General features: G+C 34.1%; 1 protein-coding gene across 1 annotated transcript; it reads right to left on the reverse strand.

Annotated features, from left to right (window-relative positions):
• Nucleotides 1-552: 552 nt before the first annotated feature.
• LOC145813205 (uncharacterized) lies at nucleotides 553-1161 on the reverse strand. The gene has a single exon (XM_082908481.1). The coding sequence runs from the start codon at nucleotides 1159-1161 to the stop codon at nucleotides 553-555; it is 609 nt and encodes a 202-aa protein (XP_082764607.1).
• Between the last annotated feature and the right edge of the window lie 19219 nt (nucleotides 1162-20380).

Genomic DNA, 20380 nt, shown 5'->3' on the forward strand with positions numbered 1-20380 from the left:
TCTGTTGCCAAGAAGAACAAGGAATTGGATGATGAACTGATGCACCAACACAGCAACCACCAAACATGCACCAACAGTCCAGCAGCCCTGATTGCTTAGAACACCCTCAGATTCTAACAGACAACCAGCAGACCAGATACCATGCAACCACACTCCAGAGAAAACAAAGCCAAAACAGAGCAATATACACAAAAACAAAAATAGCAGGTGATTCACACTATCCCTACTATAGAATAGACTTACTCACCAGCAATCCAGCAGACCAGTACCATGCACCAACATCAGACCACCAGTCCAGCAGCCCTGCCTGCTTAGAACACCCTCACCTCACACCAATGCAAAACCAACAGACCTGACATCAATGCAGCCACATTCCAGAGAAACCAAAGCCAAAACAGAGTAATATACATCAAAATCTGGAATTAAACAGAGACTGACCAAACAAAACAAAAAAGAGCAGGTGGTTCATGCTAACCCTATTGTAGAACAGGCTTACTCAGCCAATACCCCTACTGCAAAACCTTACCTGTTGCAGGTGGTTCACAATATCAGTTACTGAAACCCTGAGAAAGAAGAGCCAGCAGCTTTGCTCCACATCGCAACTCGCACTTTGATGACCTCACACAGCTCCTCAAAGTTTGGATGAATGCCATTAAAAATGCAATCATTTCTCAGTTTCCAAAAGGACCAAAGCACAGCCAAAGGCATGGCCTTCCAGACCACCCTCTCTTGTTTTCTCATCCTTGTACCAGCCCACCATTCTAATAAACAATGCACAATACCAGGTTGAGCCCACAGCAACCCCCACCAATTTAGCATATATGACCAAACCTTCCAAGCAAAAGGGCAATACAGAAGCACATGATTGACATTTTCCACTCCTACATTGCAGAAAATGCAATTCACATTAGCCTCAACAGAGAGCACTTTAATTCGCTGCAAAAAACTGGAAGTCTTTATCCTCCTTTTCCATGCCAACCAACCAAAGAATTGAGCTCTAGATGAAGATACATTGTTCCATATAAGGTCAGTTACCTCACTCATTGTATGTAAGGAATTATCACACAACTTATAAGTAGAGGAAACAATGAAGTTTCCTGATGGATCTGCATTCCAATGCAAAGAATCAGCCCTATCTTCCCTAATATCTAGAGCATTCATCAGCAGCCGTTTCAATCTATTCAAATCCTCCACCTCTCACTGAAAAAGTGATCTTCTGAAATTAAGGTTCCACTCCACTTCGCTATTCCTTCTAAGATGCATCACATTCATAGCTTCAAACTTATCCAAAGACAAGGAATAGTGCCTAGGGAAAGCTTCTATCAAGCATACATTATTACACCATGTACCTCTCCAGAACAGAGTGCTTTTCCCATCTCCAAGCACTGGAGCAGAGTTTTCTTTAAAGAATTCCACCAACTCAGGTCTGGTTCGAGCAACACCCAAAATGCCAACCCAGATACATGAGTTCCTAGTGTTATCAACAGGTTCTGGACACCACCCAACACTCACCTGATTGTATTTGTTGTGGATCACCTGTTTCCACAGAGCATTAGGTTCAGCCCCAAACCTCCACCACCATTTCAATAAGAGACAATCATTCATAAGTCTAATCCTTTTTACCCCTAAACCCCCCTGTTGTTTGCTTTTTGAGATGACCTTCAATTTGACCAAATGTATTTTCCTTCTAGAGCCATCCCCTCCCCAAAGAAAATTAGATTGAATTGACACAAATTCCTTAGCAACCCCTGCTGGCATTTTGAACAAAGATAGATAATAAATGGGTAAGCTAGACAACACAGATTTAATCAAAGTCACCCTACCAGCAAAATAGAAGAATCTTCTCTTCCAAGAAGCAAGTCTTTGTTTGCATTTAGCTAACACTGGCTTCCAGGTCCTTTTTTACCTTGGACTTGCGCCCAGAGGAAGACCTAAGTACTTCAGGGGCAACCTTTGATGTAGACAATTGAGCTTATCAGCAAAATCCTTGGATACTTCATCTGTTAGCCCAACTCCACACACCACACTCTTGTGGTAGTTAATTTTTAGGCCTGACAGCACTTCAAAACATCTCAAGATCCTCTTTATGTTAATAACCTCCCCCCTATCAGCGTCACAAAATAGAATTGAATCATCTACAAATTGCAGGTAGGTAATCCTAAATGCACTTGATCCAACTGCTACCCCTTTGATCAACCCCATCTGATTTGCTCTTACTAGTAGGATATTTAGGCCCTCAGCCACAATGTTAAAGAGGAAGGGTGATAGAGGGTCACCTTGTCTAAGACCTCGTTGCAGGCTAAATTCTGAGGTTGGTGAACCATTTACCAAAATAGAGACTCTGGCTGATGAAACACTCTCCCTCATCCAACTAACCCATTTAGCCCCAAAGCCAAAATTTGATAGCATAGTAAACAAGAAATTCCAATTGATTGAGTCATAAGCCCTTTCAAAGTCTAGCTTTAGGACAATGCCACTCTTTCTACTCTTCTTCCAGCCATCCATAATCTCATTGGCAATCAACACCCCATCTAATATGTTTCTGCCCCCAATAAATACTAATTGTGTAACACTAACAATTCGAGGGAAAACTGTTTTGATTCTATTTGCTAATACTTTTGCCAAAATTTTATACAAAGATCCAATGAGGCTAATAGGCCGGTAATCATTCAAACCAGAGGGGTTCTCATTCTTAGCAATCAAAGCAACAAAAGAGCTATTAATGCCTTTAACAACTTTTGCATTTTGGTGAAATTCCTTAATGGGCAAAATCAAACAAATTGAAACTATATTGACCAAATTGACACATCGTGTAAAGTACAGGGATTATTTGCATAATTTTCCCTTTAAACATTGTACATGGAAGTGGCAAAGCAATTTACTACTAACATATTGAGTAATTTCGTTCAAATGTAATATGTTAAAAGTATATGTGAATTCAAAAATATTTTTACTATTTATACACATTTATAATTCTCAAATATTAATGATATATATGTAAAACCTGTGATCAACTTACAAATTCATATTTTACCCCTCCAATCCACTTGGGCAGTGTTTGGTTAACTAAAATGAGGTGGAAATGAATAAGCAGTCCACTAGAATATCCATTCTCATGTTTAATTGATTAAAAAATAATGAAAATGTATTGTAAATGAAATCATCATCAATTTATAAATGAATGATCATTGCATATGAAAATTTTAAAAATAATTTTTTCATTTTATTCAATCTCATTCCAATGATCCAAATAAAACATTAACGAATACATCTCTTTATAACTTCGAGGACATACGTAAGCTCATACACAACATCATCATAATTTTTGTGGCCTTCCAACCGATTAACATTATGGCTTAATTTAGTTTTATCAAATTAATCACAAAATGAAACTAATCAAGATCCCAAGTGATAAGCTAATTTTGTGGGCTGTGGTCTATAGCAAATCTTCTAGGCCAAAGTTGAATCAATCAAGTCTTGTTTCCTCATTGAAACAATTTTCAGAAGTCAATCAAATGACCAACGAACAAACTTGAGACAAACTAAAATAAATAAAGAAAGAAAGATAGGGAGACATAAGATCCTACACAGTTGTTCTTAGGTGTTGTAGCTCTAGTAAGTTGGGTACGGTTGGTGAGAAATGTCTCATCCTCCGTAATTCCACCTCACATCAATCTTTAATTTCACAATTCCACAGTCCACTTTGCTGGAAAATGAATTTGTTACCAAAAACATAAAATATAATTGGCCTAAAAATGTCTTATTTTTTAAAAACAATGTATTGATTATTCTTAAATTGTAGATTCTACTGTTTTGTATTATTAAAAAAATATGTAATGTTTATACACTCACACAAAATCGGATTCATTATATTAATGAGTGTAAAGAAACATGGGATTACTGTTGTGCCTTTAACACAATAATAACTATTGTATCTCAATTTGAGATTTATTATGGGGTTATTTTTATGATCTGAATCGTTAATTTTGTAGGATTTATTGAATACTTCATACCTATCAAAAATCATATTCATCGGATATCAATAATTATGTGACTGGATTGCATACTTTTTACGCTATTTCTCAAAAGAAAAACTTGTTGTTTATTTTTTTATGATAAATTTAATTCGATCATATAGTTATTGATATCCAATAAATATGAATTTTGATTGGATTGCATAATTAATTTTGTTAAATAAAAATTCTGACAAGAAAATATTTGTAATTTTCAAAGCACAAGGCGCAATTCGTATTTAAAAAAAATGTTAAGAGATGTATTTGTAATTTGCACAAAAAAGAATGTATGTGTGGTAATTGTTTTCATTGTAAAAGAAAAAAAATGAAAATAGTTCTTAAAGAAATAGAAAAAGCTTTTCTATTTTTTATTTTTACTTGTTTTGAAAATAAGTTTTCTTTCCCCACTTCCCCCTCTTTCTGAAACCCACTCCCCTTCTTCCTCCCCCCTCTGGCAACCCCTATTGGCCAATCCCCTCCTCCCTTTGATCACTTTTCACTTTAATAACTCACAAATATGTTATTAATTTGTTTTTGTAAAAAAACACTTTTTGATTTTATGTTAACATAAGATTATAAGGTTAATTACACTAAAACTTTCTTAACTATTTGAGAATATTTTCTTGGCCTATGAACTTATAAATTTTGATCCCTCAACTATAAAATCTTTCTGCTGGGGGCTGAAGGTAATGAAAGGATCTTATGTCTACTTAGAACTGAGTCCTATATATACAGCATGCAATCTCCACTGGCTACTTAGCAAACTAGAGGTATTGCACCTATACTTATATAATAACTAAAATGGGTGTTACAAAATCATGAAATTTTTCATAATAAGTTTTATCGTTGATTTAGAATATTTTTGAAAACAAGTACTGAAGTGTAATTCCACACCCCACTTCCCCCCCCTCCCGGCGGGTCTATTAACTGCTTAAAAATAAGTGTGATTGGTTTTGAAAGTAATTTTTTTTATTTTTTTGTTGGATAAGTAAAGTAAAAATTTCATTAAAAACGTAAAATTCAATATACAAGGCAATGAAATTCATAGTGAGAGATTCAAAGAGTGCAAACTCTCTCATTACTGCTGCTCATATCTACACAACCAACCCTTTTATCTAAGGAATTTTTTAAATTTTAAGTAACAAAATCAATTAACTATGCAATATCACATGATGGTCCGACACTATTAAATATTTACTCAATTAAGATTTATGTAACTTTCAATACTTTAGGGTATAATATTTCATATCAATTATGAGTGTTGAGTGAGCTTCCATGCATGCATTATTAAATATCTCAACTAAAACACGTTCTTCACTAACCACCACCACATGTGTCTATGTCCCTCCCCTTCTCATCTTTATATGACCCTAATAGAAGCACATATCCATATTCTTCTTCTTTTAATCTGTAGGGTAACTACCTGTGAACTAGTTTCTCATTGGCAGTTGCATTGACTAATGTTATATAACTAATATTATAAATAATTACGTAAATAATAAAAAATATTACGTAATTTTGTTCAAAATAATGTGATTAAATTTTTAATTCACTCATTATAAATGTGGGTGTAGATAACCCTTCGTTTTTTTGAAGTAACCAATCTCATTTTAAAATAATAGTGTACCAGTAAAATAACCAATAGGGGATTCGGGTAATGTTCACCCACATTTAAGATAAGTGCATAAAATCAAACTTTTGAGTTTTGGGCCCAAAACTTTAAAATAAAAAATAAATAAAAAATTCTATCAAAATAGTGGTTAATTACAAAAATGTCACTATCTTCGACAAAAAAATCTATAAAAAATATACATTGTTTGGTTTTATTTTAAAATGGGAATTTTATTTTCAAATTCCTCATCATAAGTTTTTAGTAGATTAAGGACATAAGAAAAAAGTTTTTTAGGTCAAGTCCTCTAAAGCTTCCAACATCATTTCGGACCCAAATACTCCAGCACTAGTAGTTTGTTAGGGTATCTTTGGAATGATTTAAAAACTTAAAAGCTCAATAACTTTTGATTTGCATATTTGTTTTTTATAAAATATATATTTTTAGAATATTCTCATCAAAATCTATCAAACAAAATCCATAATGAACATGAAATTTAAAAAACAAAAAAAAAAAAAATTCATGAACCCAAATCAGAGAAATTTCACTAAAATCATTACCTCACCCTCAACTCCGGCGACTCCTCCCACAACCCTCATCCTCCATTGGAAACCCTTCTTCAGCCCCCATTCCTTACCAACAGTCAGCCATTATCACCACATTCCTCATTGATCCACCTCTTCTATCTTCTTATTTTTCTTCTTCTACCCTAGATCTCTCTTCTTTTGTCGATCCACCACCGTGACTATCACCACTGCCACAACCACCCCATTTTGTACCTATCTTCTCCATCAACAATGAAGAATGACAGTGACTCCCTCTCCATCATCGACAATGAAAAAGATTTGTGAGATCCGACTCCCTATCTTGCAGTCAATGAATTTGTTTGATGGTTTGTTTGTTTGCTATGTTGGTTTGTTTGTTACAATGACTAATAAATAAACTAGATTTTTATGCTCAAAACTAAGTAACCGAACAAATCATTTATGTTCAGCACTGTGTTACCGAACCAAAGGAATTATTCAGAATTGTGTTGCCGAACATTCAGGATTTACTCATCATTGTGTTGTTGAACCCACTCTGCCATCGTGAACTTTGAATCCATGCGAGAGCGAGCGAGCGAGAGAGAGAGAGAGAGAGAGAGAGAGAGAGAGGGGATAAAAACCTAGGGTTTTTAGAAGAAGACTAAGAAAAAAATGAAGAAGAAGAAGGAGGAGGAAAAGGAGGAGAATGAGGATAAGAAGGAGATGGAGGTAACGGAGAAAGGCTAAGTGGCTACAGTTGGCAGTGAGGGGTTAATGGTTGTTTCGAAGGCTGTCAATTGGAGTCGAAGTGATGGTGGGTTGGTCGCCGAAGGGTGTCAGCGGGAGTGGAGTGGTGGTGGGATTAGGGTTAGAGTTAGATTTAAAAGAATAGTGACGGGAGAAAATTGAAATTTGATGTTAGGGCAAAATTGTAATAAAATAAAATATAAAAAAATTAAGGGTCCTAAGAAGAAAGATAAGGACATTTAGCAAGCCTCTTGTTAAAAGTATATTCTTGACATTTATGTTGAAATATGTCCTTATCTTCATAGAATTTCAAATCTTAGGGACTTTAACTACCAAGTAAATTGTAGATGTCCTTAAACTCTTACACAAATATGTAAAGGGATCCTTTCCTAATTTTCCTTGAATTTGTTTTCTGAAAACACAAAGGTGAAAAAGTAATGAAAAATTCAAAAACACTCATATTGTTTTCCTTTTATGTGCAAAAATATTTTTAAAAAAATTTTAAAATATAGTTTTAGTTTTTTTTTTTTTTTTTACCAAAATAAAATTCAAGACATTTGAAAATAGATTTTAAAACAAAACCAAATATAATGAAAATTTTCCTTTCAAACTTAATGGTCCAACCATTACTCAAGGACCACTTGAATAGCTGTACACCATTCAATATGGAATTGAGGTGATTTCCATAAAACAACAAGTTCCTCATAAAAGATGGTCATTTCAATCCTTTCTAAGATAACATGCAATAATTTTTTTTTTCTTTTTTTTGTTGCTATAAATTGTGGATGTATTGTAACAATCTTAGATTTGATGTGAGGAAGGAGAGAGGAGGTGTGGTCAGTTCTTTATCTGTTTGGTTGGTAATGAACTTAATTATTTAGAATCTTAGGTAATTAGATAATGGTTGTTCACACACGTTTTTAAGGGGCCATAGCAACTTGGCTTTTAAAATATCATTTTGGACCCACAAATATAGAATAATCAGAGAGAGCTTAATGAGTCATTCCACAATAAATCAATCGCTATTATTGCTATAGCAATAAAGCTTTCCTTTCTCTCAATCCCATCAATATAATTTAAGCTTACAGCTTCCCTTAATTTGGTGTAGAAATGACCAATCCTGTTCTCCAATATGTCTTGTAAGGCAGTTGGAAGATCATTTCCAATGGCCATTCTAGGGTTTCCTATGGTGATAAGGGCCATCTAGCTAGGCCCTACCCTTGTCCTCAAGTGGTTTTGGCAAGGACTAATTAGAGCACGACACGTGGAAGACTCGATGATGCCCTAGTCACTAAGCCAAAACATAAGGTGGTCATGTATTTATTTATTTAATTTGTTTTTTACTCTCTTTTGTTTCTTTTAGACAAAATGGAAGAATTACCACTCTCACTTATAATGTGGTATACTATGATTAGATGTCAGATTTATTTTTTATGTTCTCGTTTTTTCAAATTAGAAATTTATATTACACTAAGTTTTTAACAAACTCATCCGATATTAGAGAGGTGATTTAAGATATGAGAAATAAGAACATAAGATCTGATATCTAAGAAGAAAATTCGTACCCAAAAGTAAACCTTAAGCTACTTAGGCCATCTTTTTATTTGCTAGTAGTAGTGGTAGTTCACAAGTCACCAGTATAAATATACATGCTAGGGTTAGGTTAACTTATTGTGTCACCTCACATCCCCACTCAAAGCTGTCTTTTCTCCTTCAAGCTCTCCACACCATACTTGATAACAGCTTCTAGCTTTGGATCAGTAAATTGATCGAAAAACTTTGCTGCTTCCTCGTCGCAGAAGGGAATCCTTCCAACATAGCAAAGAATTAGGGTTGCAGAAGTATGAAGAAGCGTGTCGTAAGAAGGGATGCATCTAGCAAAAGGAGCAGTACTTCGGTTGCTCGGAGAGTGCGTTACGCAGAGTGTCAAAAAAACCATGCAGCGAACATCGGAGGGTATGCCGTGGATGGGTGCAGGGAATTCATGCCCAGTGGAGAGGAGGGGACCGAGGCTGCACTTACATGCGCAGCTTGCGGTTGCCATAGGAATTTTCACAGAAGGGATGAGGAAACTGAGGTAGCTTCTGAGTCTTCTTGTTCTTGATTACCATTAAATCAATGTCGAAAAGAGTGATTTATCATTTATGTGTGAGAATTTGAAATCATAGTTTTTTGGTTTGTTGTGTTTTTGAGATTGTTGTGCAGTGGTGGTACCAAAAAAAACAAATTTCTTCTTGGACAATATGAACCTTGTAATTTGATTAAGATACTGTGAAAGTAAATTAAGGTATTGTTTCTGGAGGGGAAAGATTTAGGTTTAATTTCTCCATCCTAATTCTTTCTTTAGTAACTTTTTTGTATACTTTCTGATTGTAATTCGAATCGAAGTTTTGGAAATGACTGAACATTTAAAATTTGTATGATTATGAACCACATGAGAAGATAAAGACCTTTGCTGTTCAAGTAGTTATTTGAATTGCATGAAATATGATGCATTCCATTTAGCCCAATATTGAAGTTATAGACAGTCATGATTTTCATTTTTATTATAAATTGGGATGTAAGCTTTTGAGATTTAAGTAATTATCTTTTTGGTAATAAAATTCAGAGAAATATATAAAATATTATTCTTGTTTTCTTTGTGTTTTTCGTTCATTTCATACGCGTCTCTACATCAGTTATAGAGTGCCTAATTTGTCATGAATTGCATTTGAAACTTAGGGATATAAGAGGCTAAGTGGAAAATAGTACAAGCTTGGATCATATAATCCCAAGGAGATGGATGGACACCAATATATATATATAGATATAGATATAGATATAGAGACAGACATATCAAAGGGGGTTGGGGAACAAGATTGTGTTTTTTTTTTATTGAAGAAACATACTGTGAATTATTAATTGAGCCCAGTTTTGTTGTGCAACATAGCCAATCAGATTTGATATTGTAATGCTGAGTTCTTTGGAGTTTTCAGAACCTCATTGACATCACAAAAATTCAAATTTTTACTTATTGCATATCCTTCCATTTTCTTGACTTCAACTAGGAAATTTAGTTTTGTAATAATAATACTTTTGAACTTTGTAGAATCATTCATCATTTTCTTTTTCAAATTTACGAGGCCCACATATCTAATCATGTTTTCTTGCCCTAATTCAAAACTTCTTTACAATTAAATAAAAGGGAAAAAGGTTTAGTCTGAAAATAAATCAAGATTGTTCTACTGATCCTCATTTCCTTGGAAGGATCAATGGAATTAAGTAGATTGCAACAAAGCAAAAGACAGAATATTAGAAAAATATATATGGTGTTTTTTTTTTTTTTTTTTTTTTGAACTAGATATATGGTGTTTGTTGAAAGTAAGATTTCATGATTTATGGGTGAATCAAATCTCATGATTATGAGCAAATTTATGTATTTTGATATTTATTTCAAATCTATCTGATTGTATTACACCTATGTATTGGTGATAGATTCTAATGTATAAAGTTTATCTAAGCAAATGTCGAGTGTCATTTGGATTTGTGGATATAGGGGCAATGCGTTGAACCACGTAAATCTGTGCTCTTCCTCTTTCTTTTCAGTTTTTTGTTTATTTGTTTTTCTTCACAAAACTTGATAATGTTAAACAAATGGATTGTGGAAACAGTACATTTTTTTATGTTATCCTCACAATAGATTGAATCTTTCAATCATAATATTGCCTTATAAGTAGGAACCTATCAGAAAAGAAACCATTAATTACATACTTACATGAGATCTTATGTGCCAAGAGTAGAACTGGGTCTTTTGTCGAAACGGAATGGTCTCACTTTTTTTTTCTTTTTTATTTATTGTTAATGGTGGAATTGTTACACACAGTATGCCAGGTCCATCAGCATATTTTTCGTTCCAATTTGATTTCTTCCTTCCCTCCTACATTACTTTCTAGAACTCGTCTAACGATGTGCACAGTACAAAGTTCATAATGCAGAACTCATTTGGTTCATCTTATTAACTTGGATCATCCGAATTAAGTATCTTCAAAATTTGAGAATCCCAATGATAGTCTTTTTTCATTTTTTGTTGTGTTTGAATTTATGAATTTGAAATGAAGAGATCTGAACACTAATCACCCTTTGCATTTTAGGTTGTGTTTGAATTTATGCATTTTATGCTAGAATCCCTTTGCATTTTTTTAGATGGGCTTTCAATATTGAATTTCAGAGTTTTAACATGATGGATTTAATGAATTTGAAAGAACAATACAAAAGTAATTGTTTAAAATCCTTAATACCAAAGATCATATTTATACAAATATCATAATCAAATAATTCTCTTCCTATTCTACTATGTGCTCCTTTTAACTTCTTAACCTATTTATAATAGCCAACTCTTTATACTTTTACAAACTTTAACCTTAATTCTCTTCATTTGAAACCATCTATCCAATTGAAACTTAAACTAAGAGAGGTGGTGCCTGATGGAGAAAGCAACACATCTTCACATACTTCACCTAGGGTCGAATCTTTTGGGGGAGGGGGGGGTGGAAGTGCTCTCTTTGAGACCCTACTCTGTACTCCGATTCAAACCCTCGGCATGTTTGTAGCGTATGGTTAAACTTCATTGGTGTCTCGGCGGTGGATCCCTTCCTATGGGTTAGGTTAAATCAGGCAGGCAACCGGTTACCCCGGGGCCTGGGCCCACGGAGGTAGTGATGACACCTCAGAGCTTCCTTTTTTCGGTTCAAAAAAAAAAAAAAAAAAGAGTGAAACTTAAGATATTTTGGAATATATGATATAAGAGAGATATATTGAATATATGTACGGCTATATCATGTACATTATTAACCACATGTTTTCACAAATTTATGAACTTTAAATGAGATCAAGTGGATATTGCTTGTTCAATTAAGTGAAATAAAATCTCAATATCACCTATCCATTTGATTGATGACTTCACGTTTGATGATGTCATCTTCGAGTGACATATTCATGCTGAGGATCCAATAACAATTGGAATCTCAAGATTTAATTCATAATTGATGTTGAGGATCCAATAACTGTTGTAATCTCAAGATACAATTCAGTGATTCAGTGAGAAATTTGGTCAAATGCTAGGAAAGACATGGTTGGAGCTAACATGTTGAGGTACAAAGATTATTAGAAAGAAGAGGATTGATATGCATGGCATCACATATTTTATTGTTACAAGAAATTAGAAAATAACTTACCAGCATGATAATCTTGTTCATATGCTTCTTAAAGCAAAACGGATTATGCTATACAGATAGGATTTGTGTATAAAAAATTTCATATAGAATTATCTGATTCGTTTATATTCATTCATTGAAAATTAAAAAAGTCCATCAGTATGAGTTATAACAACAAAAAATTCATTACGAAGTCATTTTGAATGATTTTTATATTTAAAATTCTATATATTATAATATTTTTCAAACAAAATATGTGCGGACACCCTTGTGTTTTGTAAACCTTCATAGTGGCCCTGATATCAATAGATACATTTGCAAACCAAATCAATTTGAATGTCAAATTTTTTATACCATCTACGTGTCATCATTGCATTGGTTTAACTTATAAGTGGTGTGCCACATCATAAATATTTTAAATTGTTTTCATTTTGATTGTAGAGTTTGATTCCTCACTATCTTTTCATTGGAGAGTTTGATTCATTAGTTTCATGGGCTTCACTATGGGCTCTAGAGCCCTCCTAATAGTTTTTGGACTGGACAGTCCAATTCACAAGAGAGATTCCCCTGCTCTTCCTTAATTTTAAGGGCCTTAAATTACAAGCCACGTTGAATTTTAGATGGGTACAGAAGGCAAACCTACAATTTTTACCCAACCATTTTATTTTTTTTCAATGGGTATTAGAGTGGTTACAAATATGAAAAATATTTACATCATTAAACAGATTAGTACCTCACAATAGTTACAAAGTCAACAAAACTTAATACAACTAACATATCAAGCCCAAACCCAACAACCATTATTAATTACATAAAACATGGAGGTGACAAATGGACGAGTATGAGCTGGTCAAAACGGGTTATACATTTAAAGCAATACAATCTAAACTCGTCCATTTAAGAAATGAGCTTAAACTGGTTGGGTTGAGTTGGATACAAGTTGAGCAAATAAACCCAACCAACCCATTTACTTCATCTCTTTTTTTTTTATTATTATTCTCTTCTTCTTTCTTTTTTTTAACAAAAAATAAACATTTTTTATTTTTTATTTAGTTTTTTCAAATTTTTTATTTTTTATATTTATATATATATATATATATATATTATTTTTTTATTAGATAAATTATAAATACATTCCCTGAGGTTTTATTAAATACGATTTGCCCTTTGTGATTTTGAAAATTACGTTCCGCCTCTTAAAGTTTCTAATTTCATAACAAATGGCATATTTTATCAATAAATCTTCAAGTTAATCAATAGCTTTTAATGATGTCAAACATTTATTTCAATTAATAATTTAAGTAATTTTATTATTTTAAAAAAAAGTTAGGAATTTCCTTTTTTTCAGTTAGTTTGTCACTGCAACATTTACTTAGTTTATGACACTTAAAACTATCACAAAACTACTCCACTAATGACATTTTTTAATTTTGTGGCGTTTTCAACAAGTGTCATTTATACCCATGTCACAATAGATACTAGTGGCACCTCAATGACACTTACAAGTGTCATTATACTATCAATGCTAAAGACTTTCAATGACACTTTGATGTCATGGTGAACACTATTCGTGACACTACCAAATGCCATTAAAGAAGACTTAGCGGCACCTCAGCAACACTTGTAAGTGCCATTACACTATCAAGGCTAAAAACTTTCAATGACACTTTAATATCATTATAAACATTATTCGTGACACTAACAAGCGCTAGTAGAGAAGACTTACAATCTAAAAAATGCCACTATATGCTTTTTTTAATGGGGCTTGTTATACCACAATTGATATTTTTAACAACTCTAATAAATGCCACTCAACCCGACTTTTAGTTGCGGCTTAAATTATCAATACTTCACAATTTATTTGTGTCATAAATGGATATAAGTGCCATTGGAACTATTCTAGTGACACTTTGCAAAGCAACTACCACTACTGTAAAATGCCACTTATATGTTCTTTTTAGCGACACTTTTAAAAGTCACAACTAAACATGCGTAAATGTCTATAAAAATTGTTCCTTATTTTATAAAAAAAAATTAAATATTAATTGCCACATCCTAAATTGACAATTTGACATCCATTCATTCTATAATATTTCCATGATAATAAACAAATATTATCACCATAGGATCAACACATAAAAAATAAAGAAAATTCAAAACACAATTAGTTTTTGGTCTAAAGATATAAATTTATTTATATTGCAAGAAAAATCATAATCAAAATTATAAAAGATTCTACCACACTAATAAAGTCAAAAATAAAATAAAAAAATTATTCCAACCATGGACAAACTAAACATAAATTCTCAAAAATCATAGTTATATCCATTTTTCACAGAGACAAATTACCAAAACAAACTCAGCCTCCAAAATCTCAATCTCACTTGTATAAGTATTCTTAACTAGCATTCATAACTTGTGAAATTTGTATCCAAAAGATAAACATATAAAAGAAAGTATTATAAATTATATTAAATTAATATAAATTTGTTAATAAAATTAGTATTTACAAAAGAAATATACCACAAATGGAGCAGGTCAGGCAAGACGAGCTCCAATAGCTTGTCCAATTATTTTGACAAGTCCATATTCGGATCAAGCTCTCATTAGGTTTGACTGGCACTTGAACATGTACCTCCCTATAGTCAGGTCCTAGTTCTTCCTCTTCTACTTCTTTAAATGAGTCTGTGCTTTTAAGTACTCCGACTGCAACTATTTATGTTTACCGAATGATACATTTTAGAACAATTATATCTCCAACCTATAAATCAAGATTTAACTACTTAAGTAAAATATGTATTTACAATTAATAAATAATATATATATAAATATTAGTACAAAGTGTCAGAGTGAAGATGATCACAACTAAAAATGATATGTATTTCTCTAATAGATAGACAAGCCACATTTACTTGTCTACTTTTATATATTTTGGATTCACACACACACACACACATATATATATATATATATATATATATATTAGTGAAAGGAAAAAAAAAATATTTTAGGAATCAATTTACCGTGACTTAATTACTTAACTAGTCCACTATAGTATGATAAATTATACGAAAGCATCAACCGTAAGTCTTTAGTAGGGCTGAGCAAGGAATCCGTGAAATCCGTAATCCGATCCAGTCCAGTCCAATCCGATAGGTTTGGATTGGTTTTTTAAATCCGCGGTTCAGTTCCGGATTGAAGAATTAAAAATCCGTAATCCACGGAATGGTTCTGGATTGAACCCCACGGTTTCGGATTGGAACCGATCCGGACCGTATACAAATAGTCTATATTTTTATTATACATCCTCCCCCATAGTATCTTCTCTTATTCTATATAAAATCTAAACTCAAACCTAAAACTGTATAATATCTTCTTTTATTATTTTTGTTTGTTAGTTTTTAGTTTTAATTTGTAATGGTCTAAATACTTATGGTGAAACCAATTTTCTTATGATTATTTAAATTCTAGAATAGTATGTCGCTATTATAGAAAAACATGCTGCCATTATGGAACTAATATAGCGCTATGTTTATATTTTTATGAAATTAAAGTGTTATATATATATATTTTTTTGTTATTTAATTATGTGAATCCGTGGTCCTAAACCGATCCAATCCGTATTTAAATGGATTGGTTCGGATTGGTTCCATGATTTAAACGGATTGGATTGGTTCCAATTTTTCAGAAACCGTAGATAATGGATTGGTCCTAGTTTTACCCTAATCCGGTCCAATCCGGACCATGCTCACCCCTAGTCTTTAGACCATATCTGACAATAGCTCAAAAAATCATCAACAACCAAAGGTACTAATCAGCAATAATCAAAACCGTGCCCATTAGCAATATCAGGATCTCCGTCGCTGCTTTTGACTTCTGTCTATAGGATGTTCTAGAACTTTTGAAGCAATGGGAAAAGCTATGCCAATGCTATGTTTTTAATAATTTAGATACAACACTTAAATCTAGAGAAGATGACACGAGAGAAGTCAAAAGCTATTTAAATTCTCCATCTGATGTTAAGATTTTTGCTGTAGAATATGCAGTGTCGCACTTAGTTGATATTTTTATGAAAATCAACACAAATCAGGCAAGCGTGAGCAAAAATTGAAGGTACTTTCAAAAGTATATATAATATGTGTACATATGTGTTTATATTCTCTCTCGTTGAAGGGTTTAATGAAGTCATGTACCTTTATAAGTTCAAAATGTCTTTGTGACTTTTTGTTACAAGCCTTAACCAAGAAAGAAGAGCTCACACAGTTTCTCACAAACCAAAACAAAAACAAGAATAAACTTGCTAGAATTACCCTTCCTTGAAGAATCTTGATTACAATTCTTTTTTTGTTTTCTGTTTTTCATGAACCATATTTATACAGAAGTCTTCGTAAATAGATTTGCAACTCGATTAAAATTATTTTAGCTACCCCAAAACAAGGTCAAACAGAGCATTAATCCAAAACTTACTGCTAACTAACATTTGCCACCAAAAACAGGGAGATATATTTTGAAACACGTTCTAATCATTCTACAATTCTAAGACAAGTTTTGCATGCTATTCAAAAACAAAACTGGAATAATGTCACATATATGATTAACTCTTAGTGGGTACCTAAGTAAGAGAGGCATCTTGTATTGATGACGAGTGCCATACTTGATGTCGAGCTGCCATGTCAAGAGGACTAAAAACTGCTATGACCTAACCAAATTTGAACTAATTATTTTTACACACACACATATATACAAAACAATTAATAACTTATAAATTCTATTAAAAAATTTACTTTGTTAAATCCGTTTGTCAAGTTATTTGGAGCATGCTCAAGACAGGAAATTTCGGACCTTAGCTCCAAATTTTCAATTTCCATAGCATCCATTGTTGTGTCTTGGTTTGCTTTACGACCTGATATATCTCTTCATAAATTAGACGAGGCACTTAATCCATACATGCATACCTGTCCATCCCTTTCTTTACCCATCACTTGTCCAAATATATCATTTGAGGTTGTGCCCTCATTTGATAAATTCACATTCAAAGTTCTCATCTCATTCATTTCCTCATAAGGTTGCAATAAACATGACTTTATATGTAACGCCCTCAAAATTAACCCATTATATATCATTGACATTCATTATTTAAAGAAGACAATCTATTAATTCATTCATCAGAGTATTACAAAATAAAGCATTACATGTATCATCGAATAAAATGCCCTACAGGCTTACATCTTTCCAAGCCAACACTTGGATACAAAAATATGAGTTCTAACTCAATACAAGAAAAGCCCTAGGCTTGAATGTTTACATGTACTAATAATTTAAGACAGTTAACTAAAAGTAGTCTTCTTCAATCCAGAAGCCAAACCCTCCCAAGCTAATTCCTTGGAGGTAGTTTATCACCTGAACCTGAAAATGATGTTCCCATAAAGGGTGAGCCACAGCCCAGTAAAAATATACTAAACCACATATAAGCAATGAATAAAGCAATAGCATTCAACAGATGGTTAACCAAGATAATCAATTACTTCATTTTACAGTCTCATGACACTATTGTCTAAGATACGTTTTACTTTCCAATTTTATCAACATGGCTCAGAACCTGGCCAAACTTACAACAGTGAATCACATATATCATATTCACATCCTTCCAATATCAACAAACAAATGAGACTCAAGCTCAAATCAAACACTTCATACTTCCAGATTGATACACATTTTAGTGCTGTATCAATAAAACACTTCTATATAAATAAGCACACATAAAAGTGATGCTAATGGAGTCCATCCCCTATCTCCTCCCAAACAAAATTCGGTTTAGAGGTCCATCCCCTATCTTCCCATAAACCGTGGAGTACATCCCCTATCTCCTCCCACACACAAAACAATGTATGCAAATGCAATGCTCAACCAATACATGTATTTTCTGTATCAATGCCATAGTCAAAATTAACGACTTAACCAATGTGATTAGTTCCAGTTATTCCTAATCCACATGCAATGTCTACAACAATCACGACTGTCCTCCACCGATAGCCCAAAACAGTTATTTCTAAACTGAAAATAACTATGTCCACAATTCAATAGACAAATGATTCAAATTATCCAATTATGCCATTTAATCAATAAATTTCCCCAATTCCATGAATTTAACCATCTTTTCCCAATTCCATGAATTACTTATACAAATCAATTCAATAATTCAACTAGGGTTTTTCCTAAAATTTACCAAAGTATTCCCAACATATTAAAATACCAAAACTTAGAACATAACCTATAAAATGGAGTAGGAAATCCCTACCTTACAGAAAACAACCCAAATGGTGAAGACAGAGATGAGTACCCAAATACCAAAGTGCTCCAAATTGCCAAATGTTCAGATTAAATGGAAGCCCTCGACCCACTCTATCTTTTTAATGAAGGATCTAGGGTAGAAACACTCCCTAAGTGGATCAAATCTAAGAGAGAAGGTGAGTAGGGAGAACGAGAAGTCGGACCTAGGGTTTGGAATCCAAAGAAGATGAAAAAGACTGATCAAATCCCGCTGCTGTGTATATAAACTGGACAGGCTCGCTCGAGCGAAGACTTGGTCGCTCGAGCGACCAGACACAGAGAAACTACGCTCGAGCCAAGGAAGCCTTGCTCGAGCCAACAACCCAAAATCTCGCTCGAGCGAAAGAAAGCTCGATCGAGCGAAGAACTCAAACCCTCAGGCCTGAAACCAGACTCACGCTCGAGCGAAGGAACTATTGCTCGAGCGAAGAACAAACTAACTCGCTCGAGCGAAGAAAAGCTCGCTCGAGCCAAGAATGCAAAGCTACAGGTCCATACAGGACGCCAACTCTCGCTCGAGCGACCAAACCCCAGCTCGAGCGAAGAACAAAAACGACATCTCGCTCGAGCGACAAACTCCTCGCTCGAGCGAATAACCAAAATTCTGGACAGCAACACTTGGTTTCTAAACCCAACCAACCTGAACAAACCTGCCCAACACATCCTATAATTCCAAATAAGAAAATAAGGAACAACAACAACAACAATTATACAATGACAGAATCTACGGAACAGTCCGAATACAATAATCAAATGGGAAAAGACCGGGGTCGCTATAACCTCCCCCCCTTCAAAGAATTTCGTCCCCGAAATTATGCACAAATTTGAAAACAGGTTTTTCTCAATACCCAAAGATAGTATAGAACAATAATAAACAACTTGACCCAATACTGGTCACTTCATCTCTTTATCCAGAGGCATCCCACAATATATATAAAACAACATATATTTCAACCTGCACCACTATTATGCATTATTCCTTTCAATGTTAACAATTTCCATATCATATTCAATTGCATGATATATATAACACATCCAACAATGTAATCAACATATACAATGTTACACTAATCTTCTATAATGAAACAAGTTTCAAGATACACCCATTTACCAAAACATACTCAATGTTTTACAACTTAAGACATATGTAAAGCTCTTAAGTTCAATAATATAACAGAATCTAATTATAAGATTACAAATCAACAAACATGTCCGGATATTTCTTGCGGACTTCCAATTCACGTTCCCAAGTGGCTTCCTCCACTCCGTGGTGTTTCCACAAAACTTTGACCAAAGGGATGGTCTTGCCTCGCAAAACTTGATCCCGCCTATCCAAGACTCGAATCGGTCTCTCCTCATACGAGACATCCTCATCAACTACTAAATCGGTCCAATACAACACATGTGATGGATCCGGCTCATACTTTCGAAGCATACTCACATGAAACACGTCATGTACTCCGGACAACTGCGGCGGCAAAGCTAAACGATAAGCAGCCTCGCCAATCCTCTCAAGGATCTCAAACGGACCAATGAACCGAGGGGACAACTTCCCACTCTTCCCAAACCTCATCAAACCCCGTCTAGGTGATATCTTCAGAAAGACATGATCACCCACCTCAAACACCAAAGGTCTCCTCCTACGGTCGGCATACGATTTCTGACGACTCTGTGCTGTAACAAGCCTCTTACGGATAAGCTCAACTTTCTCCGTCGTTTCCCTCACCAACTCTGGACCCAACAGAGGTGCATCACCCACCTCGGCCCAACACACAGGAGATCTACACGGTCGGCCATACAAGGCCTCAAATGGTGCCATACCGATACTAGACTGGAAACTGTTGTTGTAGGCAAACTCCACCAACGGTAAGTGCCTCTCCCACGACCCACTAAAGTCTAGAACACAACCCCGAAGCATATCCTCAAGTATCTGAATAGTACGCTCGGACTGTCCGTCAGTCTGAG

Source organism: Camellia sinensis, chromosome 15, assembly GCF_055761805.1.
Source record: "Camellia sinensis isolate YWXY chromosome 15, ASM5576180v1, whole genome shotgun sequence".
NCBI lineage: Eukaryota > Viridiplantae > Streptophyta > Magnoliopsida > Ericales > Theaceae > Camellia > Camellia sinensis.